The sequence below is a fragment of the Passer domesticus genome, chromosome 16, assembly GCF_036417665.1.
Source record: "Passer domesticus isolate bPasDom1 chromosome 16, bPasDom1.hap1, whole genome shotgun sequence".
In the NCBI taxonomy this organism is placed as follows: domain Eukaryota; kingdom Metazoa; phylum Chordata; class Aves; order Passeriformes; family Passeridae; genus Passer; species Passer domesticus.
The window spans coordinates 14,392,527-14,419,482 of NC_087489.1; the positions used below are offsets into that span (position 1 = coordinate 14,392,527).

Below are 26,956 nucleotides of genomic sequence, written 5' to 3' on the forward strand. Positions count from 1 at the left end.
CCCGTATGCTAATGAGGGTCTGGCGTCACTTCCGCTCTTTCTCGGCCGCCATCTTGGCCCGGGCAGGCTCTGGGCAGCGGGACCCGGCTGTATTGTCTGAGGGGCCCGGGCGCTGCCCCCGCCCGCGCCCCCGCCCCGGGCACCCGGCCCAGTGACCGCCGCCCCCGCCCCCGGGGCCGCTCCGCACCGCCCGCCCCGCACACTGCATCCCCCCCCGCCATTCCCCCCTTTGTCTCCCCCGCGCCGCCGGCGGCTCCGCTCCGCCCGCCCGCCCCGGGACCGGGCGGCGCCGGGGAGGGTCCGGCGGCCCCCCCCCGCCCCAGCCCGCCCTCGCTGCGAGGAGAGCCCGGTCAGGTAGGTGCGAGCGCGGGTCCGCGGTGCGACCCGGGCGGGGACAGCGCCCGACCGCCCCCTCCCTGCCTCCCTCCCCCGGGCATCCCGCGCCGTGCCCGCCGCCCTGCCCGCCGCACCGGGCGTGCGGAGCTGGCAGCGGCCCCTCCCCGCCCGCACACATGTTGAGGAGCCCCGGCGGCTGCGGGAACCGCGGCGCTGCTCCCTCCCCGCCGCCGGCCCCGGCCGCCTCCCTTCCCCACACGGACGTGTTCCGGCAGCCCGGGGGAGCGGCAGCGCTCGCTGCCGGCCGCGTCCGGCATCCCGGCGCGCGGCTGCACCGGGCCCCGCCGGCGGAGTTGGTGCTGGAGCGGCGCCGGGGATGCGATGAATGGGAGCTGCCGAGGGGTCCCTGCCCGCGGGAAAAGGCGGGAGCCGCCGCTGCCACCCCGAGCCGCCGCTGCGGGATGGAGCGCCGTCACCTCACCCATCCCCGCCGCGGGCTGCGGCTACCGACACCCGTTTCTCAGACAAAGGCGGGGGACACCGAGCCCGGCGCCTCGCAGCCGCACCGGACAGATCCCCCCGCGCCACGCACCCCTTCCCCCGCCGGCCCGGCCCGGGCGGGGGTTCCAAACCAAGCGGCGGTGCGTGCGCGGTGCCGGGGCCGCGGGCGCACCCCCGGTGCCTCCGGGCAGCGGCCGCGGGCGTGACACCCCGGCCCCCCCGAACCGCGCCGCAGCCCGGCCGGGGCGCTGCGCGGCGGCACCGGCAGGGGGCGGGCTGCGCGCCGGGCAGCGCTGCGGCGGAGGAGCGGGGCAGCGGGGCTCCTGTCACCGCCCGGGCCGCTCCTGTCACCGCCCGGCTCCTGTCACCGCCCGGACCCGCTCCTGTCACCGCCCGGGTCCTGTCACCGCCCGGCCCCGCTCCGCGCCCCGCGCGGGACCAGCCTGCAGGGGCTCTGTCTGCCCCCCAAACTGCGCGCTGCCAGGTCTTTGGGTGTATTTAGGTGTCAAAGAGGTTTGCGTTTTTGTAGAGAAATCCCCCTTTCTCTCAAGTTGTGTTTTTTTTTGTCCCTAGCTGTGTTTATGTTTATTTTTGCCGCTGTTTCCCATTTCTGTTTGGAGGTGTGAGGTAACGGAGGCAGAGGAGTCCCGCCTGTCAGGGTAGCATGGACCGACCTTAGCTGGCTGCTGTGCAGCTCAGCCCTATGTGCCCCAGCAGTGCTCCCTCCTGAAGGGTCTCCTCCTTGAAAAACTTTCACTTCAGGACTCTGCAAACTCATAATGACAAGTTGCCATCCTTCTAGGTGAGAAAGATGGATCAGTCTGCTTAAGAAACAGAAAAGCATTTATTTTCTGCTTTTAATAACAAACCCAAGCTTGGTTCCTTTGCAGATGTGCAGTTGCAGATGTTGGGCAGTAATTTGATATCAGTAGATGGACATCTACCATAACATGTGCTGAAATCTTAAAAGAGACATCAGAAGAGAAACACCCTGTTTAGAGAATTGCACCAGATGCTGCTGATGGGCTGTAACATAATGGTTACCTTTTCTGAAGATTATTACAGCAAATACTTCAACTTCAGTGTAAATAGAGATGTCCTTTTTGACAGACAACCAATAACTTGTTCTCCAAACTGATACTAAGCTAGATGTTTCTGCACTGTTTTTGGTGGTGAGCTGCCTTGTGCTCAACTTAGCATTATTTCTTAGCTAGCATTCAGGAGTGACTTTTTGGTGTCCAGTAGACACGAGATGCTCCCAGGGGACATCTCTGAGATCATTGAAAACCGATACCGTTTTAGTGCCCCATTACTAAAGTCATGGTTTTTGTTTTGGATTGAAGCACTGGTCCATCAGACAGGTTTGTAGAAGGCATCTCTAGGTTACCACTATCTCTGCTTCAGGGTGTGTTGCCACGAAGAGCCTGCAGTTCACTTGTGTTAGGCTGTGAGAGACACATGCTGTTGGATGTGCAGGGGGAGGTGAGAGGTGGCTCCTTTGCCTGTAGGTGAGACAGAGCTGGTGTCACAGCTGGGAATGAAAAGTCTTCACAGGAGAGGAAGACTGAAGAGGAGCTTGCTGACTGCTTTGGAAAGTTCATGCCCTGCAGTGCTGAGCATCAGCTGCACAAGCACAGCCCCCAGGAAGGTGTGTGTGCTCCCAGGCTGGGAGGAGGAGGGTGATGGGTTTTCTGGTGTGTAGGGCAGAAGTTGCCAGTGGTCAGAAGTGCTCCCTGCACTGACACAGTGCTCCCTGTCACTGCCACAGTGAGTGGGTTAAGTGTAAACTCAGTGGTTGGCGCTGCCCAGAGTGCCTGTGCTGTTCTGAGCTCTGAGCTGTAGGGAAAGGCAGGACACGGGTGCTGGGGCAGTGGGTTGTGCTCTCACACACTGCAGGGTGAAGAATGGCTCATTATCCCCAGCTCGGCTTTGCCCCTCTGCAAAAACATAAATACTGAAAGTAAACATTGAAGTTTACAGTAGAATTCCAGGAATACAGAAACTTCTCAGAATCTTATCAGTAGTCATAAGTGATACGGTGCAAATGTATATTTTATAGCTTGTTGTTAAGATGGCAGCTGATTTGATTGATGCAAAGAAAGAAATTGAAACAAGTGATTTTGTGGAAGCAAAGATGCTCCTGGGTTAGTGTGTTTGTTTTGAGCTAGCTGCAAGTCACATTTAGCAGCTTCAGAGGAAATGTGTTGGGGTGGTTTTTGTGGGGTTGTATTTTCAGAAAGGGAAAGTCATCTTTCCTCCACTACTTGAGATGTTTAAGGGAGACAAAATTCTGTTGGGAATGAACAAAGCAGTGTGAGATCTGAGGAGGACCAGTTTAAAGACTGTGGGAGAGGTGCCAGGAGAGGCAGGGAGCAGCTCTGGGGCTGCAGCTGCTCAGTGTTGATTCTCAGGGGCCATTGGAGCTGCTCTACCTGCATGGGCAAAACTGACAAATTCTTAAAAGTCATTAGTGCAGCTGAATTTGTATATTAATAATGCTACATTTAGTGGGATTATTTTCTTTAAGATGCATGCACCATGCTTGTTTAAAAAGGCAACAGCTGACTGTGCTGGCCTGTATCTAAACAAGCATCACTCGATTTTTTTTGTTATATTGAGTTAAGAGCTACTCTGTGCCCAGATTTATATACATATAAATACCTATTTTTATATATATATATGGTATGGTTCCTATGAGCACAATTGTAACAGGATAATTTCTACTGTGGCGATAGTTCTGCTCATATAAATAAATCTGTTTCTGGTGGTGTTTCTTGATAGTGTAAGAGATGGAATGACAATGAAAGGTGCTGCTCTGAGTCTCTGCATTGGGAAAAAAAAGAACTCTTGTTGATGTTAATTTCGTTCTACTAGAAAGAAATCCTATAGCATCGTTCTGTGTGGGAGGTTTATTTTGCCTCACCTGACACATTTGGGAAGAATGCCCTTGCTCTCCTAGGCAGGATGGCCAAATTGGCCTGTGCCTTCTGAGCTTCCAGGAAGACCTGAAGTCTGGTTTGAAAATCAGGTGGGTGTTCCAGATTTGAATAAAGGCATTTCGAGAGGGTGTAAGTCCTGTTTCCTACCTGAGGGCCATGTGCCTCCAGGCAAGAACTGCATCGTTCAGAGCTTCTCTGCAGCTCTGGTGTCAGGAGGCAAACAGGAGCTTGTATTTAGTGTCTCTGATTTCTCTGTAGTGCTCTTGAATGTGAATGAGGGTTGGTGGTTTGGAGTAAGAATGGAGTAAATACCATTTTTTCTGCAGTGAGTCACTTTCAGTTACCGCCATTTATATCCTTACTGTTTTCTTTTTTTAAGGTGGCATTAAAGATTTATTTAGATGAAAACTAACAGTGGCTGTTGAGTCCAAGGCCTGTGTAGTTGACCTTGTGGACACATCACACCTGCAGATGTATGCAGATCACTTGGCAAAAATCTTTCATTTAATATCTACTTCTCAAGTAGTATCTAAAACAATTTATGAGAAACAAAAATAAAGCAACTGTGTGAGCAGCTGTTCCCTGAGGGAGCCCTCGCACTCCTCCAGTCCTGCAGGTGGAGGAAGGGGCCTGCTCTCAGGCCTGCCTTCACTTTTGGCTGGTTCTTCCCTGCCCCAGCTCCTCTCCCTGGTCTCAGCCAGTGCTGTCTTTCACCCTGTTCTCCCCTGTGCATTGATTTCTGACGGGACTCTGCACCTCACAGCTTGTGCTCGTGCTGCAGCTGGGCCAAGGAGGCTGTTGGTGATGCAGCTTTGTAGCAGCAACAGCAAGGGGACAAAATGGCTCTGGAAGTCTGGGTGGGCAAGTGCTTTTCTCACCTAAACAGTCAAACTCAAGTTTGTGATCTTCTTTTTTGTTGTGTTTCCCCATTGCTGTTGCTATGAAGCCCTTTGCCTGTCGAAGGCTCCTGAGGCAGATGGAAGCCAGCAGTGGCTGAGGTGGCCTAACCTGGAATGTAGGCAGGGACTGGGGCCCTTGGGAGCTGTGCTTAGGCAGAAAGGGAGAGGTAAGAAATGTGCAGTGGAAGACTGATCTGAAGCTCTTGTTTACAGCCCTTCCCTGTTGTAATGGCAGCGTTGGTGCCTCGCGTGTGCGAAGTGTAAGGCAAGGGAAAACAAGCAGCACCAGCCTCCTTCAGTGCCTATTTTTACCCTCGGAAAACTCAGATGCAGCCAGTTGGCGAGATCCCTCCAGTATCTGCTGGATCTGCTGTCTGAGACAGCGTGGAGTGCCGGGCCTTTGGATGAGCTGGGGAAAGTATTCCTGTGCTGGTTTGTGTGCTGAGGGCACAGCAGGGCTGCTCTGTGCTCTGGGTGTGAATACCTGAGTGCCTGTGTGAGTGTGTCTGTGCCTGTGTGTGTGTATCTGTGTGTATCTGTGTCTCTGTGTGTGTATCTGTGTGTGTCTGTGCCTCTGTGTGTGTATCTGTGCCTGTGTGTGTATCTGTGTGTATCTGTGTGTATCTGTGTGTATCTGTGTCTCTGTGCCTGTGTATCTGTGTGTGTCTGTGCCTCTGTGTGTGTATCTGTGCCTGTGTGTGTTATCTGTGTGTATCTGTGTCTCTGTGTGTGTGTATCTGTGTCTCTGTGCCTGTGTATCTGTGTGTGTCTGTGCCTCTGTGTGTGTATCTGTGCCTGTGTGTGTATCTGTGTGTATCTGTGTGTATCTGTGTCTCTGTGCCTGTGTATCTGTGTGTGTCTGTGCCTCTGTGTGTGTATCTGTGCCTGTGTGTGTTATCTGTGTGTATCTGTGTCTCTGTGTGTGTGTATCTGTGTCTCTGTGCCTGTGTATCTGTGTGTGTCTGTGCCTCTGTGTGTGTATCTGTGCCTGTGTGTGTATCTGTGTGTATCTGTGTGTATCTGTGTCTGTGTGTGTGGGAGCTGCCAGGGCAGGGCTGGAGCTGCTTCCTGCAGCCCCGGGGCTTGGCCGGGGCCCAGCACCGCTGTTTGGGTGAGGGAAGGAGCTGCTCTGCCCCAAACCACTGCTCTGGCTGCATCAGGGCTCTGCTCTGGCTGTGGACACTGTGCTGATGTCAGGAAACATGACACAGAGGGCAGGGGACCATTTTCACTTGCAGTCTGATCTGGCTGCAGTTTCCCAGTCAGTGTAATCCAATCATAAATTACGTGTATATTGATTATTTGCTTTGTTCTTGCACATTTTACAGCAACTACTGTGCTGCTTTGTTTAATTACACAAACGTTTTTGTGAGCTTTGGATTGAAAAATTAAAGATGATTCTTCATTTAATTTAAATGGTAACTGCTCATTCATTAATCATGCTTCTATTTCCAAAATTATTTTTATTCTGGGATTGTTCCTGCTTAGCTACAATCTAGGTGAGGATTATTTTGGAATTGTAGAGCATATTCATGCAGCCGTTTTTCCTGATCACTGAGGTGTGGATATCATGGTGTAAGCAAATAATATCCTTTGTGCTTCAATGATCTCCAGTCTGGATTTCAAATTTCTGCAAGATGTGCAGGCTTTATTGCATTTCACACCAAAATCTTTTAGAAATAGCCCTGAACAAGCCTGGCTCTCACACTGAGGATGTGTATTGAATATTGATTTAACTGCCCATGTTGTGTGCATATAAACATTTATCTGTGGAGGTCTGAACAGTCACAAAAGATATTCTCTAAGATGGCAGGAGGTGTGCAAGCCTAATTCTGGAGCTACGAGTGTCTCTAATTCAGGATTTCTTGTGCCCTAGAGAATGAACACGATTTCAAAGTGCCTTTCAGAATGCAACAGAGGTTGCCAGGGTGGATGTGGCCTTTATCGTGTGTGTTGAAAAGGTCCCTCAGAAAACATTCAACTACAGCCACCAGCATTCTTTAACACACCTCAGCCTACATCTCAAAATCAGAAAATCCACCAGGAGCTCCCAGCAGAGCCTAGGGAAGCAGATTGTTCACCAGAACACAAACAAGGAGTTGTGGTCCCCAGAGCAATCAAAATGTGACCATTTTGTATTTCACATTGGGCCATAGAGATGCCACAGTGCCCAGGAGTGCTGCTGAACCGAAGTTGATGAGGAAACAGTTAATTCCTGCTCCGTTTTGCAGTGAGTGTCCACACCCACCAGATGGAGCTTCGGGCTCCAGTGGAAAATTCCAGAAATTGAGCAAGAATGAGAAGTGTGTGAATGACTTAGGAGATCCCTGTCTGCAGGACTGCAGAAGGTGGATTTTCAGCCTTTAAATAAAGAATGAATGGAGACTGAGGCATATCAGCCTTACTGATTCCCTTCAGTACAGCTGCCTTCCATAGTTCTTCCTTGGATGGGAAGTTGGGAGTTCTTAATGCAAGAGTCAAGCTGAGGCTAGGCAGCAAGCCCAAACAAAAAGGTGTAAACCAGAGTTTCATAAACCTTCGCTGAAAATTGCCTATAACCACTGAAACAGGATGTTAAACGTTTTTAGTCTCAGAATTTCCTCCCAAGGATGAGGTGGGGTTTTCTTCAGAACCAGATTTTGGCTGGACTCCTCTCCTGAGGCCATGTTTGTGTAGGATGCCCTGAAAAGTGGTGTGAAATGGTCCTTTTGTTTTGACACACAACTTGAAACTGGTTTTGGAACTTGCTGATGTAATCTCTGAAGTGGTTTTTAATATTTTTAAATCCTTGGCTTTTTGACAAAGGGGCTGTTAGCAGACTGCCTGTGAGGGAGAGCTGGAGTGTGTCCTGTGCACAGCGTGCTCAGGTCTTACAGTGCTTTATCCAGGTCGCAGCTTGCAGCTGGGGATTTCCATCAGCTCCATAACCCCAGCTTTAAAGCTGTGGTTTTCAGAGGGTGTCATTTGGGGTTTGTGTTGATTCCTCTTTCGTGTGGGTACAGACCCGAGCAGGAGGGCTGGGGCTCACCCAGAGCACGTGCTGGCTCTGCACCCCAAACCCCTGCTGAGCTGAGCTGTGGGCAGCAGGATGCCCAGCCTGCTGTGGGCAGCAGCTTGCTGCTGCAGGTGCCCAGGGGCCAGGCTGAGGAGCTGCTCCCAGCTGGAAATGTCGCTGTTACAAAACAGGCTCCCTCGGGATTACAGCGGATTGCAGAGGAGCCCTCCTTGTCTGGCCTTTCAGATGTGCTGCTGAACTGCAAATCTCATTACCTTCACAGGAGTGTGGGTGCACAGCCCTCCCAAAACTAGGCCAGAAATGCTTAAATAAGGAGGAAAGGGAAGAGTTCCAGGGAAGAAAGTGAAAATGCTCAATGTCAGCCAGTGAGAGGAGTGTTGGAAGAGACTCTTCCATCACTCTCTCTGTACGGGGAGCAGAGAGTTAATTGCAACTCTTACTTTCAAGGGAGCTCTCAGTAGTTTCTGATCTCCCAAATTCTCTCTTCTATCATACTTCTATTCTTTATTTCTGATGCTTTTTTTTTTCCTGATATTTCTGTTCCACCTGCTCACTCTTCCCTGAGATAACCCTTGTGCCTCCATCTATCACTGTTCCTTGCTCCGCTGTCCTGGAATTGTCAGGTCCCAGGGACAGGCCATCACTGTCCTGATGTGAATATAGAATATTCTACACCATCACACCACAGAGCATCATTTAACCTGCATACACAGAGAGGCAGCTTTTCTGTTGCTGTGGGAACCACAGGTTCGTTTTCTTGCATATTTTCCCTGTATTTTAGGAGATTTCACTCCCTGTTGCACTACGAGCCTTCTCTGCAAATCTGTTCCATGGCTGGCTTTTAGAGCATGCTCTGAAAGGCAGTTTGCTGGGCAAATTGTTAAAAGTTACCTTGTTTCAAAAGCAGCTGGAGTAGGGAAATAAAACACACAGTATCAAGAAACCAAGTCTTGTTTCATCTTGCCCCGGAACCCTGAGCTGCTGCAGCTCTGATGTATGATTCTGTCTTGGGCTGTTAGGTATAAACCAGTAACTTCTTCAGCTTGAAACACTGGCTAAAACCAAAGGAATATGGATGACATGACAAAAGAAGCATGCCAGATGCTTGGGGATCCTTGTCAGCAGCACAGGGAAATGATCCTCGGTGTTTGGGAGACCCAGCGTGGGATGAAGTGCTTCCCTGAGCTCAGCATCATCAGGCTGATGCAGTAATTGCCACTGATCTGCTCTCGAGCCTAATGGGTCCTCACCCAGAAGTGTGTTTGCTGCAGGAGGACTCCCGGGTTCATTTGGGCTTGCTAGACACACAGGACACAAAGTCTGCCTTCTGGCCAGAAAATGATCCAGTGTGGAACAAAATAACCCATCTTTGCGTGGCTGAGGGTGTGGGTGATGCTCTTGTTAAATAAAGCACATGCAATATTCCAATATTCAGGTGTGCTGCCATGTGGAGTATTTTAAGAATGTTGTCTTTTTTCATTTCTTAAAATGTTGTAGTGTCTTGTCTTGGCAGTGTACTTGCCAAAGAAAAGCACTGTGTACTTCAGGCTGTTCTGTCTGAGTAATCAAGAGATTAAAATCTAACAATATATATTGCCTTATTCCCTGGCAGAGTAATTATTAATGACTCAACAAGTTTTGCTTTTATAAATGTTAGATTTGGTAGTTTCAGATTGATATTTACCTGTTGTGTTTCCAGTGTGTGCAAGACTGACTTTCTGTCCGTGGCTGATGTAGCTGAAGGGGGATCAGTCTTCCAACAAAGTGTGATCATTTGCATGCCATTTCCCCATCCTCTGCCAGGTTTAATCTGAGTGCTTGCCAGAGGAATGTGTGTCCCCAGGGCTGTGGCTGAATGCCACATCACCTGTTTGAGGTCCCATTGTCATGTAAGGTGGGACCTGTTTGTACGGAACCTCCCGGAGGTGTCCCAGGATGGTGGCAGTGCCCCCCAGGTGCAGCTGGGCTGTGCTGCTCGTGGGGGTGGGCCAGGGCACTGCACAGGGATGCAGTGTGAGGAGGGGCATTCCAGCCTCTGCACTGCTGGGTTTGTGAGCTGAAAGCTGAGCCCTGCAGAGTCCCCCAGCAGTTCTTGCTGGAGCACAAAGCTGCTCGGACTTGCTGCAGCACAGGCACCAGCCAGTGTGACACTGCCCTTATCACACTCTTATCTCTTGTCTCTGCTCTCTCTTGTCCAGCAGGATATGAGCCTTCCTGTGTGCCCGGGCCTTGGGCTCCCCCAGGGGCTGTGACAGCCCTGAGGGGCCCTTCTGCAAGGAGAGCTGGCTCTGGAGGCTGTGCTTGAAGCTTGTCCAATGAGTCTGAGACGCCCAAGCACCATTCATTTTGGAGGTAAATGCCTCATCAAGTACTGCAGACATGGGGAGGAGTAAAGATTTTCATTTGGCAAACTATGGGCAAAAAGTAATTGAAAGGATAGTTTGACTGTTCACTTCTGAAGTTTGGACATTTTGAACTTAAAGGAACACCAACTTGGACTCTAGAAAAATTCAGAGCTTGGGGGGTTTGGGCTCAGTCACTCTGGCAGCTTCACTGCAGATTAATTGGTTTCCTGGTTTCAGATTCTCTCTCTTCTGTTGGTTTAAAACCATCAGAGGTGAAAGTGAAAGCTGGTTTAGACTGCAAGAGAGATTCTGGAATGCTAAACAAACTGGGGGAAACACTCTGACTTGGCATAGGGAAGTTCAGAGATCTGCAATTTAAGTTGGATGTCCCTTTAAGTCATTCCTTGGACTATGACATTACTTATTTGAATCTCAAGTGAAATGTTTAATTTTGGAAATTCAGCTGAAATACTCTTTATTAAGGTCTTTTCTATCATTTGTCTATAAACTGATCAAAGTGAGCTGTATAAAGGGAGGGGAGAATCCTGTCAAAAGATAAAACCAAGGGGGGAAAGCCCCCAGCAGCAAACTAAACAGAAACAAATGAAAGAAAATATAACAATGACAGATTGAAATGTTGGTACTTGCTTTGGTGGGGGAGGGAAAATCATTTGCATGGTGTGTTTGGTGTTATTGTTATTGAAATTGAACCGGGGTACTGATAAAATTGTAATGATAATGTACATTTACAAAGTTAATGAGTTAAGTTTGCTCTAGTAAACAGCAGTAATGTCCTGGCAGCCAGCCCACAGAACTGAAGCTGTGCTACAGATTTGCAGTGTCTGGGTTGCACTGAGGATGCTGATCCTGGGTTCCCGTTGCTTTTTGATTTTAATGCCAACTGTTACTGAGAAATATGTAATACCCAAACCCAGGCTGTCTGGTAGAGAGCTACCCTTTAATGAAGTAATTTTTAGCATAATCTGAATTTTATGTACTAATGTGTTACCACACTGCGTGAATTTTTTTTGATTATGGTTTTTGACTCTGCTGCAGCCCTTCCCTTTTAGCATTATTATGGATATTAAGAAATTTGGGGTTGAGTTATTGGAATGAAAGCCATGGGATCATGATACACACCTAACAAAGGCAATAGAGCAGAGTAGAGGGTTAAAGTGTGTGGGGTGGGGTGTATTGTAGGGGAAAGGAACAGCTTTTAGAATAAGGGTTTGAAACATTGCTTTTTCTGTAGGAAAAAGATGGAGTATTGCATGCTGGGAACAAGTGCTTTCCATAAGGTAGCTAAATTTTAAAAGTACATTTGTTTCATTTTGTTTTAGGCTTTGCTTAAGTATTGTAATCTCGTAATTTTGTCCTTTCTGCAGTTTTCATTTTGATTAGACCTCTGCAAATCTTTCTTCAAAACTTAACAAAAACCCAACCAAACAACTCAAACCTGGCCTACAACTGCAGTTTGCCATTTCTGAAACATTGCTCAGTGTGTACAGAAAAATATTTAAAGGTTATCAATAATGGTATAAATTCTTCCATGATTTCAAAATTGCAGCTACTAACACTTTTACATTTGAAAATGTGAATGTGTTGGGTGACTACAGAGAAATGACCAAAAGTAAAAAAGTTTGTTAAATGTAGTCTCCATTGGCACCCCGTTAGAAACAAAAGCCCCAAGCCTCCAAACACCAGCCCCAAGAAGCCCCACCCCTCAGGAATGCTGTCAGCAGAAACTCCAAGTAAATAGTCTCGTTTTTTTCCTTTTGTTCCTGTGAATAGCAAGACATAACACACTTGGAGGAAGTCTGGGTAGATGAGTCAGGACTTATTTCATTAACTGCAGTTAAATGTTTTGGCCAGGTTTCCCCAGGAAACAAAGCTTACACAATTTTTCAGATTGTGGCTTGTCTCCTAATCCCCCCTCCCTCCTCCCAGCCAAGAGAGCCATTTTCACCCGAATTCCGTGGAGATGGAGGTCTGCAAAGGAAAAGGAGCACCTTTGAGTGGGATTAGATGTATCTCTCCAGGAAGAGAGGACTGGTGTGAAGGTCCCCAGGCTCCCTTCACACCTCTGTCCACCACAGCCTGTCCTCAGCAGGAGCAGCAAAGCCAAGGGGCTGCCAGAGGCTCTGGGGAGGAGCAGCTGCAGGGAGGGGACAGAAATGCCACTGCCACTGCCCAGCCAGGGCTCCCGGGGTCACAGCCCAGTGCTGCTGAGGTGGCCCCTGGAGCTGGCCCGGCCTGGCCTGACCCAGCTCAGAGCGAGCCCAGGCTCAGGAGGGAAGAGGAGGAGCAGGCATTGCCCGAGTGTGAGGTGTGGGGCTCCAGGTGAGCCGGTGTGCCTGACTGGTGATGTACAGAGTGCTTTATCCATGGATACGATGTTATTGCAGGTACAGCAGCAGCTCATGATGCCCCGTAAAGCTTTTCTTTCCCAGAAAGAAAAGCAGGCTCGTGCCAGGGAAAGGGATATGTTAAAAAAGAGGAGGAGGCGACAAGACTATCTCAAAAGAAGCGTGGAGCCGCAGAAAAATACAGAAACAATAAAATGGCACAGGGATGATGAGAAGAGGAGAGAAAATGAGCAAGTTAAGGACAAGGATATCAAGAAGCGGTGGAGACAGGATGAGAGAGAACGACGAAAGAATGTGGACGCTATGAATTGGCACAGGGAAGAGGAGAAGTGGGAAAATGAGCGAGGTAAGGACCCAGAAGGCCAAGAACCAGCAAAGAAAGGAGAGGGGGAAGGAGCTGGGAGAGGATGGACCTTGTGAAACAGCAGAGGATGATGAGGGGGAGAGGGGAACCAGAGTAAGAGCAGTTGTGTTTTATAAGCATGCACAGAAATAACAGCAAATAGAATCTTTTAGTTGAAAATTGATTAAAAATCTGCTTTAATGAACTAGACTTCTTACACTGCTGATTGTTTTAGTAAGACAAGATTGAGCTGAGTCACGATGGGACAGAGCAGGCTGGGGTTGCTCCTTGCTTATACAATGTCTGTTTTGCACACTTGTTCACACCTCATGCTTTGTTCAACAGGGTAGTTGGTAATTCTGGTTGTCAGGTCACCAAAAAGTTCAGGTTTTCTCAGTTTTCATAATAGGAATAAATGAGAATATTAGGAAGGGAAGGGTCAACCTCGTGTGCTCATAAGAGAAGGTAAAACTGATGCTATATTTCATTCTTTTTAATCATGTACAAGAGGACTATAATTGCATCCAGGGAATGGGGCAGCTCTGGGGGGAATGAGGCAGACAGTGACTGATAATGAAAAGTGCAGCATTATCAGACAAAACACATTTGACTTAAACATTTTCTCTTCTTTTCCAATAGAAACTATGTTCCAACTTCCTGTCAACAACCTTGGCAGTTTAAGGAAGGCCCGGAAAACTGTGAAAAAAATACTTAGTGACATTGGTTTGGAGTACTGTAAAGAACATATAGAAGTAAGTGTGGCATCTCCAAGGCTTAGAGCTGAAATGCTGGGGGGACAGGGAGCTATTTGTGTATGTTGTGATCTTTTTTAGACCTGTTTAAGTTCCACACGAAGTGGGAGTTAATTAGAAACTTGAGATATAATCTACCTGTAAACACTTGTAGAAGCATCAGTGGCTACTGAAATCCAGGCATGCTGCAACAACCAGGACTGGTGTGGGATGTTGGGGCTGAAATGGGTCTGAGGTTTTCAGGAGGTGTTTGTGCTGCAGCAGGTGCTGAAGTTACAGAATCACCTCTGTGCTGCTCTTCTGGACAAACTCCATCACTGAGACCTTGCCTGGTCTTTCAATGTCTCTTTAAAAGAGCATTTAAATGAGATGTGTAAGAAAAAAATGCCAGTCCTTCCTGCTTGCAGAATTTGCAGAGCAAGTCTCATGTTTAAGGGGAGAATTCTGAACTGGGACAGTGTTACTTGCACTGTTCATTCAGTGGAATTGTTATTTTTGAGTCCTTTTGTGCTGCTGACCTCATGCCAAAGGTGAAATCCCAAAGAAATGCTTCATAAGATAATTTTTTAAATAAGGAGTCTTGGACATCACACATGTCCAACTTTAAAAGCTTCCTGTGTGAAATTATTTAAAAGCCAAACAAAACCAATCAAACAAAATAAACACCACACCACCACCCCCAGAAAAAGCAGCCAAAATACCCCAAACCCACACATCAGTTTGGGAACACTTTTCCCCCAGTGTCCCGAGTGATGCTCTCTGCCTGGGCCAGCAGCACCTGGGAGGGTGCAGGGGGTGCTCAGGGATTGCTTGAGGGAGCCCTTGGGCCTTGCTTCTGACTCTGTCCTCTCCTCCCATCTTCCCTTCTCCAGGATTTTAAGCAGTTTGAACCTAATGACTTTTATTTGAAAAACACTACATGGGAGGATGTGGGACTGTGGGACCCATCGCTCACAAAAAACCAGGTTGGTAAGAGTTTGACACTGAGCTGGAGATGGGTCATGCTGAAGGGCAGTTCCCAGACATGCCAAGAGCTTTTCCTGCAGTTTCCTCACTGATTTTCAGGTGTTGGCAGCTCAAGGGACAGCAAAAAGCTATGTGCTTTTTTCCTTACTTTTGTTAAGTTGTTCCTGCTGTGTGTCTCAGGAGCCTGGGTGGCCAGTGCTGCACCTTAGGAGCCCATTCCCACCTGTCCCCAAGCCTAGCAATGGGGGGGACAATTTCACCAGCCCTCTGGCCAAAGGATCAACAACTTTATACAATTGGCAAGGAGTCTTTTACCTTTCCTTCAATGTTTTCTTCCTGGTTTCCATCCCTTCCAAAGCTGTTTCACTGGACACTGCTGCTTGGTGCAGGTCACCGTCAGTGCAGCTCTGGGTCCCACAGGCTGTGTCCCATGTCTGCTTTGGGCATTTCTGGTTCTGCACAGCAGCTCAGTGACACTGGAAGTCCTGCTGTTGTGATGCTTCTGAGCCAGTAATAAAGGAATTTTGAGTTGGGCCAGCACTGGAGGGAGGAAAGGATGCTGTTGGTTCAAGCCAGTGGTGTGGGCTGCAGGACAGAGTCACCCCAGCAGTGACAGGTCAGAAACCTCTCTGTGTGAGCACTCAGAGCTCAGGCACTGCTCTCAGAGGAAACTGGCACCCATCCTGGCATGGATTCCTGCTGTGAATCTGAAAATTACCATTCAGTACTGTCTTGCATAAAATACACTGATGTCCCTTTTTCTAGATAACCCAGAATAAAAACTGTAATACAAGAGGAGACAGCTCTTGGGTAGTTGGTTTGTTGGGGCTCCACCAGGTGTGTGAGGCTTCAGCAGGTGGCCAGAGCAGATATTGCAGCTCCCTTCTGCAGAGGGAGAGTGCAGCTCTGCAGCTCCCTCACCTGTGACCTGTGTGTAGCTCAGTGCACAGGACTTGTTCTGACACCCGGGAGGAATCTCTGTGACTCTGAGCTCCCTGTGTTACCCCACCTGAAGTGCCAGGCTGCTCGTGGTGTCCCTAAGGCCAGTGGCACTCCAGCCTGTGCTGTAGCAGTTGGCAAGAGCTGCATTGGCACCATGGTAAATGGGACAAAAGCTGCAGGCAAACTGCAAGGGTGGAATTCCCAAATTCCTTTTTGTTCCTCATTTGAGATTGATTTAAAAATCAGGTTTATGCTTTGATCACAAGGAGGAGGCTTGGTGGCTTTAAGGGCTTGTATAGCCTGTGTCTTGGTAAGCTTGCATCCTTCTGTTCACCAAAAAAATAAACTTTGGAATTCCATCTTTGCTGTTAAAGGGTGTAATGGATAAAGACACTGAAATGGCTGAAGTTATAGATCCATGTCACAACCTCAGGTTTGGCAGATTCAGGTGGGCAGTATCTCATCTGGATACAGTCTCATTTCCTCAAGCAGTCCTGCTTGGCTTTCCCCCAGAAAGGAGCTCACAGGGACCTTTTCTTGCAGCTCAGCTGCAGGGAGGAGCCTTTTTGTGACCAATAGGGAAAGACACTTCTGACAGCCTCACCTGCCAAGGTCATGGTTAAACCCTTGAGGGACCCCTGGGCACTCACCACATCGTGTGTATGTTCATGTGATCAGCTTTTGAGGGGCTGATCTGCAGGCCAGAAATGGGAGAGAAGTGAACTGAAGGTTTGAGACAGTTGCAGGGGGCTCCTGAGTGTTGTGTAGAGAGACCATGGGTGTTACTTTGCTGAGAAGTGCAGTTGAATATTTAGTGTGTGCTCTGTTCTCTGTTCAAGGACTACCGGACAAAGCCCTTTTGCTGCAGTGCGTGTCCCTTCTCCTCGAAGTTCTTTTCAGCCTACAAAAGCCACTTCCGGAACGTTCACAGCGAAGACTTTGAGAACAGGATCCTGCTCAACTGCCCCTACTGTACCTTCAACGCCGACAAAAAGACTTTGGAAACGCACATTAAAATATTCCATGCTCCCAACGCCAGTACACCGAGTGGAGGCATCAGCACTTTCAAAGATAAAAACAAACACGAGAGCCTTAAACCCAAGCAGGCTGACAGTGTGGAACAAGCTGTTTATTACTGTAAGAAGTGCACTTACCGTGACCCGCTCTACGAAATCGTTCGAAAGCACATTTACAGGGAACATTTTCAGCACGTTGCTGCTCCTTACGTAGCCAAGGGAGGCGAAAAGTCCCTCAATGGTGCAGTTGCGTTGAGCTCCAGTGCCCGAGAGGAGGGGGGGATCCACTGCAAACGATGCCTTTTCATGCCGAAATCCTACGAAGCTTTAGTCCAGCACGTGATCGAAGACCACGAGCGGATCGGATACCAGGTCACGGCAATGATAGGTCACACCAACGTAGTGGTTCCCAGATCCAAACCTTTGATGCTCATAGCTCCCAAACCCCAGGATAAAAAGCCTATGGGACTCCCTCAGAGGATGGGCGCCCTCTCTGCTGGCAGTGTCCGCTCGCTCTCGTCACAGCAGATGATGAACAGACTCACTATACCAAAGCCCACGTTAAATTCTGCAGGAGTCAATATGATGTCAAATGTTCACCTACAGCAGAACAATTACGGGGTTAAATCGGTACCCCCCAGTTACGTTGGTCAGCCAGGGGGGAGGCTCAGCCTCAGTGGCAATGCGCCTGTTTCTCTTTCCCAACAATCACAAAGCATGAAACAGTTCTCAGCGAGTGGCAATGGAAGGCCTTACACTCTGGGCGGGGAGCAGAGGTCCCAGGCCTCAGCCAGGTACTCGCTGTCTGCCAACTCCTCCTCGCTGTCGTCAGCACAGCTCAAACAGACGTCGCTGTCGCAGTCCCAGGCAGCATCCAGAGCTCTGGGTCAGTCTGGCTCCAAATCCCCCGTGGCTGCTACAGGTCCTTCCGCTGTCAACACCTCATCCACGCAGAAGTGGAAAATCTGTACAATCTGCAACGAGCTGTTCCCCGAAAACGTGTACAGTGTCCACTTTGAGAAGGAGCACAAGGCCGAGAAGGTGCCTGCGGTGGCCAACTACATCATGAAAATCCACAACTTCACGAGCAAATGTCTCTACTGTAACCGCTACCTGCCCACGGACACGCTGCTCAACCACATGCTGATCCACGGGCTGTCCTGCCCCTACTGCCGCTCCACCTTCAACGACGTGGAGAAGATGGCTGCCCACATGCGCATGGTGCACGTGGACGAGGAGATGGGGCCTAAGACTGACTCCACCCTGACCTTTGATTTGACATTGCAGCAGGGCAGCCACACGAACATACACCTCCTCGTCACCACCTACAACCTGCGGGACGCTCCTGCCGAGTCCGTCGCTTACCACGCTCAGAACACCCCCCCTGTCCCGCCAAAACCGCAGCCCAAAATCCAGGAGAAATCCGACGTACCCGTCAAAAGTTCTCCACAAGCAGCAGTGCCCTACAAAAAAGATGTGGGGAAAACTCTGTGTCCTCTGTGCTTTTCAATCCTAAAAGGCCCCATCTCTGACGCGCTGGCACATCACCTGCGGGAGAGGCACCAGGTGATTCAGACGGTTCACCCCGTGGAGAAGAAGCTGACCTACAAGTGCATCCACTGCCTGGGCGTGTACACGAGCAACATGACGGCCTCCACCATCACCCTGCACCTGGTGCACTGCAGGGGCGTGGGCAAGACCCAGAACGGGCAGGACAAAGGCACCTCGTCCCGCCTGGGCCAGTCCCCGGCGGCCGCGCCGCTGAAACGCGCCTACGAGCACATGGAGTTCCCCCTGATGAAGAAGAGGAAGATGGACGACGATGACTCCCCCTCTGCCTTTGAGGAGAAGCCTGAAGAACCTGTAGTTCTAGCACTGGACCCCAAGGGTCACGAAGATGATTCATACGAAGCCAGGAAAACATTTCTTACAAAGTACTTCAATAAGCAGCCCTACCCCACTCGGAGAGAGATCGAAAAGCTGGCGGCCAGTTTGTGGCTCTGGAAATCTGACATCGCGTCTCACTTCAGCAACAAAAGGAAGAAATGTGTTAGGGATTGTGAAAAATACAAACCTGGGGTGCTGCTGGGCTTCAACATGAAAGAGCTGAACAAAGTCAAACACGAGATGGATTTTGATGCTGAATGGCTGTTTGAAAACCACGACGAGAAGAATTCCAGAGTCAATGTCAGTAAGACTGTTGATAAAAAAATCAACTTAGAAAAAGACAATGACAGTTCTTCAGACAGCTACGAAAACCTAGAGGAGGAATACAGCGAGAGCCGCAGTCCCTTTGGGCAGCACGTCTCTGAGGTGGGTGGGAAACCCTCCTCTGACAGCACAGTGCAGAACCCCCAGGACAGCTTAGCCAAGGAAATCGTGGAGGAAAACACGTTACAGTCTCCAGAGAAGGCTGAGCAGAAACAAGAGGAAAGCTCTAAATACGAAGAGATGATTGCTGCTGAAGAGCCAACCAAACTGGTAGGTGATGTTTCAGATAGTGAAGGGGATCAGGACGACCAGGACGATGCAGTGGAATGGAAGGATGGAGCTTCCCAGTCTGAGAGCGGGCCTGGCTCCCAGCAGGTTTCAGATTTTGAAGATAACGCCTTGGAGGTAAAACCAGAAGTGTGGACAGATGAATCTTCCCAAAGCGAAGATGCCGGGAGCAGTAAGCCCACTGCGGAGGCCAAGGGGGGTGCGTCTGAAAGCGATGAAGAGCAGTCAAAGTGGAAGAATCGTTCCTATGGAAAAGTAGAAGGGTTTTGGTCCAAGGACCAGTCGCAATGGAAGAACGCCTCCGAGCTGGAGGAGAGCCTGGCCAGCGAGCAGATGGAGTGGCAGGGCAGCACAATGGACAGCGAGGACGGCGAGGGCTTCGGGGCCGTGGGGGCCGAGCCCATGCACGGCAGCCTGCCCGGGGTGGAGCTCAGCAGCCAGCAGGCGTGAGCAGCTCTGGCACTGCCCTGCCTGGCACTGCCCTGCCTGGCACTGCCCGGGCACGGCTGCCCTGGCAGCTGCTCCTGCCCGGGGTCCTGTACAGACCTGCTGGCCGAGGGGCTGGCACTTCCTGCTGGGATGAGCACAGTAACTTAATGTGAAAATGGATACGCTGGTGGCTCCAGAATGCACACAGAGAAAAGCAGAGGATTATTTTATCTGCATTTCCAGCCCTCCTTTCGCCCTGTCCATGTTGAGTTGTGTCTTTCCAAGAGCCCCTCTCCGGCAGCGCCGTGCCAGCGACCCGGTGCCCTGTATAGCAGACTCTGGGGAATGGAGTTTCCATGTATCATTCTGAATAGTTGAAATGTATATTTGTACAGTCTTTTAGACCTATTCAAGTGAAGCTTATGGAACTGTTCTTGTGTACCCATCATAGATCTGTTTCTCTTTTTTAGTGTTGCCCTGCTGTGTAATAAATGCTGTATCTAGTTTCCCTAGCAAAGCTTGAGACTGCTCTAGTATGAATTTTGACAGACTTAGTTTTTGCACATAACCTTGTACAATCTCCAACCAGAGGCCAGCAACATAAAAATATATCTGGGCTCTGTTGTATTATAGAATTTTCTTGTTCTGAATATCCTTGACATGACAACTGATGACAAACATATTTCAGAGCCATTTTCTGAAATCTTTTAAGCTAAAAAAGAAAAATCACATGCAAGAAACAAGTTTGCAGCTACTAATTTTGACACCTTTTAGATCTGTATAAAAGTGTATTGTGTTGAGCAGCACACTGAGACAAAGTGCTGGGTTTGGATATTTAGTTTTATCTTTAGTTAACACCAACAAGGTGTTGTATTCATTTATACCATCTAATATATGACACACTGTTGTAGTATGTATAATTTTGTGATCTTTATTTCCCTTTGTATTCTTCATTTAAGCATCTAAATAAATTGCTGTATTGTGCTTAATGTAAATATTTGCTTTATTACATGCAAGTGCTCCATTCCTGGTTGGTAAATCCCACCTCTCTATATCCATTCCTCCTTTTTTGCCTCTGTTTTTCCAAGTGCTCCCCAGCCCTGCTGGGGCCTCTCTGTTTAGTACTTACTGAATGCTTATCTCCTTCAAGGTTGTTGAGAATCTGCAGAGTGACTTGGGCTGAAATGTGTTGTTCCTGTTCAGTGCTGTTATAAATAGCTTTGTACTGGTTTGCTTGTTGTGCATCCTGGGCAAAGGAGGTCTGTGAGTCCTCCATGGATGGAGATTTGGGTTTGCCTGGAGGATCCTGCCCTGAGTGCCCAGAATGGCCTGGGGGCCAGGAGGGCAGTGCTTGGAATGCTGCCCCTTCCCAGGGGAGGAGCACAGCCTGGGCCAGCCTGGAAGGCAGAGGAAATGGAACAGAAAAGCTGGAACTGAGTCTGTTCAAAGCTGGTTTGGCCAGGCCAGGCCTGCAGCGTGGCCCCTGGGCAGGGCCCTGAGGATGGGATTCACTGAGGGGACTCTGCTGGGGTGAGAAGAACTTCCTCAGTGCAGTGGGCAAGTGCAGCAGCCTTTATCTGTTCAGCAGTGACACAAACAATTTGGTATCCTTTTATCAGTGTGCATCACATTTGTCTCAGTACCTGGTAAGGCAATCTTGATATTAGCAAACTCTGTAGTTAAAAATGAGATTTCAGTGTTCTGAACTCCTGGGTGTAGTCAGTGAAGAGTAAGAACTGAAATATGAACTCTTTAGGAGTGTTTAATTTGCCAGAAAATTCCAGGAAATGCCATTTTATGCAGTGATTGAATTAAAGGCCTTGTACACAACCATTCTCTCACCAGGATGTCAAGAAGGATGGAGGGTGGTTATTTAAAGGCTTGGCATAAACTTTTGGTTACTCTTCAAATCTGGATTGAGGCTGTTCACGGGTTCCTCTCCAGATTTGAGGCTAACCACACTTTTGAGGAAGTCAGAAAGGGGAAGAAAAGAGCCCAGTGACGCTGGAAGGACTTGACCCGGGGTGTGTAAGGGGCTGTGGTAGCAGGAGCTGCCTGGGCTGGGGTTTGTCTGCGCTTCACGGCCCCTCTGCAGCCCCGGGAGCAGCAGCTCAGGGGTCAGCACGAGGAGTCTGCTCTCAGCCCTGGCCTGAGGGACCCGTGAACAGCCTCAGAGAGCTGCAGCAGGGTCAGAAATCTGTGCTTCCCCTTGGAGCTGCCAGCCAGAGACCTGAGATGTAACAGGGTCAGGATGTGCTGAAGGATGAACCCTTCAGAATAAACTCAGGGGAGCTGAATTTTGTGTCCAGCCGCGGTGCCGAGGCTCGGGCTGGCAGCAGAGCTGGGAGCTGTGCCCTGTCGCCTGCAGGCTGGGGACAGCGGGGACAGCGGGGTGCTGGACAGCCCCGCCGCTGCCCCGCTGTGCTGTGGCCGCAGGGCCAGGCGGAGCTGAGGGGCCGAGCCCTGCACGGCTCTGTCCTGGCTTTCCCTGCTGCTCCCTCCTGCCCGAGGCTGAGCAGGGATTCCCGCAGGGACACACGGCAGCTTTGGGGACTCGGCTCTGCCCGGGAATCACCCAAAGCCGCCCTTCCCTCAGCACCTTCCTGCGGGCTGTGGCTGAATCCTCCCCTCCTCTGGGGCTGCTCCATCCATCCATCCATCCATCCATCCATCCATCCATCCATCCATCCATCCATCCATCCATCCATCCATTTCTGGTGCCAGCTGTGAGTGCAGGTTCACTGCACGAGCTCTGACCCTCACTGAAATCAGCTCCGCTGCCATCTGCTGCTGCTGTCCGTCTGTCCCGCAGTGACAGGTCCCCGAGAGCAGCTCACCAGTCAGTACTTGGACCTGTCACACGTATTTTCATGGCAAACCTGAATATTCACCCAGTGTTTTAACAGGAAAATTCTGTCATTCTTGCCACTAAAGAAATTAGCAGGTTTCAAATGCTCACAGTTATAGGAAAGTTTGCCATTGTGTGGAACATATTTCACACACAGCTGTGGTGGGAAACAAATTAATTTCCATTTTAGTCAGAACCAAAAGATTTCAGGAATATGTCATGTGCTTTGTCTCTCCAGTTTTGTTAATAAAGAAGCTGATATTTGCATAAGCAGGTTGGTATAACTAGGAGTGTTTTGTTCCTTTTATAACTGATTTGTCTCCCTGTAACCCCAGCTCATTTGTGGTGACCCATTACAAGAACCTGCATTGCAGGGGCAGAGGCAGCCACTCGCTCTTGTCTCTATTGCTTTATATTTTAATTTGACTTTATCTTTCATCATCAGTCCCACTAATAAATATGAAAAGGTTGTGTTCATTTATTTCTGCATCAGAAGAGCTCTGTCTCCATGGTTACAGCCATGCAGCTTTACTTTCACCATAAGCTTGGCGCTCTTTTCCCTTCACAGACTGCAGTGGGTTCTCCATCTTGAGCTTTTCCACATGCATTTTTAAAACAAGCATTTTGTTCCATTTCTCCATATTGTATTGATGCAAAGCCAATCATCTGAAAGGTGCATCCCCTCCTCCCTTCCTGTTCAAAGACCTGGGGGGGTTTGGTGCTCCTGGGCCTGTTGTGAAGTAAAAACCTTACAAATGCCACAGGTGCAGGGATGGGCTGTGCTGCTGGTGCTCCTGGCTAGATCACACCTACCCTGCAAATGGCACGTCCAAAGGCCCAGAGCAGCTGCACAGAAAGTTTATTTCTATCATTCAGGTTGTATCACACAACAGCTTGTAAAACTGCTCCTGGTGCAGAGTGTGCTGGAGGCTTCAGCCAGCTGGTGTTCATGGCATTTAAAAATTCTGCCATTGACTTCAAATTCTGCAAAATCAGAGTGTTTGTGGAGCTGGCAGTGTTGGCACAGGACTGGCAGGTTTGCACTAGAGCACTCTTTAACCCCCTGATCATTTCAAATATTAAACATGAAGGTAAACAGAGTGAGATTTTGGACGTTGTCTTCACTGATTTTGGATGCTCAACCAAGTACAGATTCCTGGGATCAGATCTTGGAATAAATCTGCCCTCTCCACAGAGCTCCAGCAGGGTCAGAAATCTGTGCTTCCCCTTAGAGCTGCCAGCCAGAGACCTGAGATGTAACAGGGTCAGGATGTGCTGTAGGATGAACCCTTCAGAATAAACTCGGGCACTTTTCCTGGAAACCTCTGGGCTATCAAGAATGACTCACTTTGATTTTTGGTACCAGTTCCAGGAGAAAGCCTTGAGCTGGGGAGGCTCTGCAGGTCAGAGGTGCTGGCAGGGGATGGCTCTGAAACAGAAACAGGGCAGAAATTCAGCCTCTTGCTCAAGAACAGGAAATTATACTGGAGAGAATTGTCTGCTGAAAGAGACAAGGGGGTGGAATCATCATCTCAGAACTGAAGTTGCTCTCCAATAATAATAACTGACTTTGTAAGCAGTGCTGAAAATGTGAAGTTGTTTACTCTCACACCTGGTTCTACAGACTTTGAAATCAGCTGGGTTAATATTGAACAGATAAAAATAGAGTAGAACACGGGGGAAATTAGTTTTAAAGCACATAGAAATGCAAATGAATTAGTACCACTTGAAAATAGTGGCTACAGAAGAAATACAGAGAGGGATTTGAGTTTGCTTCTGGGGTTTTTAAGAATTCAAATAATTGATTAATCCCGAATTGAGGAGATAAAGTAATTTCTTTCTGTAGTGCAGCAATCCAAACCTCTAGCTAAAATCCCAGTCTCAATGGAAAAGGAGCTGTCCTTCCCCTGAGGCTGATGCTCTCCAGGCTCTAAACTTCACCTATTCCCAGAGGCCAGTTTGCTATTTAGATTAAATCCCCCCATGCATTTGTGCAATTCTCCTCCCCGTGTTTCATCGCCTCCTTCCCATGGGCACAGCTTTCACTGCAGCACAAACCCAAGTTTTCCTTCTCTCAGCCTTCAGAAGCCCTGGTGAGCCAAGCTGAGGAATCGGAGCTGGCCATGGAAGTGCTGCAAGCCATGACCTGCACCTGTGAAACAGAAAGGGCAAAAAGCCCGAAGCAAAGCAGCCTGGAGAAATCCAGCTGTAATAATTCATTTATTACAGGTGGGATATGAACACTGTCACTGCCTTCCCCGAAACAAAAGTACAGAGAAGGAAAAGTTACAAACCACCCCAGTTTTCCGAGTAAAATACTCCGTCCCTCATTTCTAGGGCAGCACTGCCAGCGGTCACCCCGGGAGCTGAAATTGGGCTGTGAATGACAGTAATTAAGCCTAACGAGCTGGGTGCCAATCTGTTTGCAGAGAGCTCTGGCCAGCCTCACTGTGGGCACAGCCTCTGGCTGTCCCACAGCTCCTGAAACCGCTGTGCGCTCTGCTTTGTAACCAGGTCCTTGAGAGAGTGAGAGCACTTACTGTCCAGAATTCCTCCACGAAGATGATGCCACAGTTGCAATGAGACTTTTTTTTTTTTTAGATCCCTGTGATAGTAAATCTGGTGCTTTGATGTCTAGCCCCTCACTCTTTCTGTAACATTGCAGCTGTTTTGACTCACACCCTCCCCCTGACCTGCAGGTACCATGTTCTCTGTACCCCCTTGCCATGGGGCATTTTTGGGGGTAACTTCCCATTAACCCCTTCCAAACCCCCTCCTCCTTTGGCTGCCAAGCTCAGGGAGGATCCCTTGTTAGCAGCCGGAGTTAAAGGAACCACTTCACTCTTACTGAGGTTCAGCTGCTGAATCACCGGGAATTGAGAGGCAAAGCCCCCAGTCCACGCAAGGTTTTCCAAAGAGGGCCCAAGGAAAGCTTTTCCACAGCGGGACAGATGTCCCCAGGGCAGGAGGAGTGTGTGCTGTGCACAGCTCCCAGCCTGAGATGAAATAATCCCTTTGTGGTCAGGCTGCTGGGAAACTCAAAGCAGAAGCGAGGTGGTTGCCTGCTAAGTAGGAGGGGCGTGTGGGGAACAGGGAGAAAATGTCTTGAAACTCCAAAGGCTCTTGAAATGATCAAAAGAGAAAGGTTTAAGTAGGAGCAAAGAGCTTTTTGCCTCCAGATCACTCGATTCCTCTGTGTCCCCAGATCATAAAGGCCAGATCATGCTGCTGCTGGAAGCAGATCGCTCTTGATCTGCCCCTGTATTCTATTAACTTAAAGATCTAACAATGTGGGAATAAACGGAGAAAATAAAGATTAAAGGAATTACAGAGGAATTTAGCATTTGGAAGGCAGTGTAGCATGTTCAGATGAGGCCTGATCAAATAATAGTAAAGAAAGGATTAAAACATTTACAAGAGCTTTTGAAAAATCAAGCACACACCACTCTGCACTTGCAGGCAAATAAAAGCACTGGCATGTAGAATCATGCCTGGAAGATTAAAACTTCTGCTGGCAGCTTTAGAGACACAGACCAACACCACTCACGTGAGGCTTCCTCTCATCAGCCCCAACTGCATCACAATTTATCAACACCTTGTCTTGGCCAGAGTTTTCCTCTCAGTCTCTCAATGTTGCAAGGTCTATCTGCAGCTCTCTGCTGTTGCCATTCCCTTTTGTGATCTCAAAATAGCCATGCCAACAACCTTTCTCACCTCATGGCTTGCTTCATTTTCTAAATCCTTTTGAACACTGAGCAGCCTGCTAGAGATACAGGCAGCACCTGAAAGGTTTCTTCCCAAGTCTCTTAGCTCAGGAGCATGGAAAATATTTGTGATGCCAAGAGGATGAAGGAGCCAGCACTGCACTTCTACATTTTGCAGGGCCATCATGGAACATATTTGAATATGTGACTTTTAGCAACCTGACAAGAGCACAGCCACAGTGCTTAGGTGGGAGGAGAATACCCAGACAGTCCCTCCCCTGATACAAGCCTCTGTTCCTTGCTTTTGTAAAAAGAAATGTTTTCTCTTATGGGCTGGAAATTAGAGCAGTTTTGCAGTGCCACAAAGTCCTGCTGCAGAGGGCACTCGGGAAAGGGAAGAGTTCAGCAGGAATGGTGGGGCTCTGCAGGGGTTACCCAGACTTTTCTGGAAGAGACACTAGCAGGGAACAGTTCTCCTTCAGCTGTGTCAGCGGGCAGAGCAGGGCACAGCAGGGCTGGGGACCAGGGCACCCAAACCCATCCTGACCCCACCAGCCTGGCCAGGCAGCGAGGGGAGCCCTGGGTCACACAGACACACGGACACACAGACAGACACACACGTCCTGCACATCTGCTCCTGGGCAGTCCCGGCAGGTGTGCCCAGGCAGGCACAGCCCCGCAGGGAGGTGCCCAGGGCACCCTGAGTGTGAATTCCCTGCCAGCAGGGCTGGCTCCCGCGGCGTTCCGTGCCCGGCCGAGGGCAAACGTGCCTTGCTCTCACCTGGCTGTTTTCCCCAGCCGTACTGACACACGGACTCTGCGACAAAATGAATGCTACGGGAGCCCGAAATATCTGCACTGACTATAAATGTGTTATGAAAGAGCTTTAAACTCTGCCCTGAGCACTCCCGATTGGCTGCCAGTGATGTCACACAGCCCGAGCCCAGCGGAGAGCCGGGCTGGGCCGGGCTGGGCCGGGCTGGGCTGGGCTGGGCTGGGAGGCTCCGCTCCGAGCTGCCGGCGGCGGCGGTGCGCCCCGGAGTGGGGTCGGGGGC

General features: G+C 49.5%; 1 protein-coding gene across 3 annotated transcripts; it reads left to right on the forward strand.

Moving 5' to 3' along the window:
* Positions 1-69: 69 nt before the first annotated feature.
* Positions 70-20,344, forward strand: ADNP (activity dependent neuroprotector homeobox). 3 transcript variants are annotated; one of them, XM_064392001.1, is made up of 7 exons: positions 70-354; positions 9,890-10,043; positions 11,289-11,334; positions 12,442-12,748; positions 13,385-13,497; positions 14,370-14,462; positions 16,245-20,344. In XM_064392001.1, the coding sequence occupies exons 3-7, from the start codon at positions 11,296-11,298 to the stop codon at positions 19,368-19,370; spliced, it is 3,678 nt and encodes a 1,225-aa protein (XP_064248071.1). In that variant the 5' UTR covers positions 70-354; positions 9,890-10,043; positions 11,289-11,295; the 3' UTR covers positions 19,371-20,344. The 3 variants fall into 3 exon arrangements, with proteins under 3 accessions (XP_064248071.1, XP_064248072.1, XP_064248073.1); XM_064392002.1 differs by having other exon boundaries at positions 9,893-10,043; XM_064392003.1 differs by lacking the exon at positions 11,289-11,334.
* Positions 20,345-26,956: the final 6,612 nt, after the last annotated feature.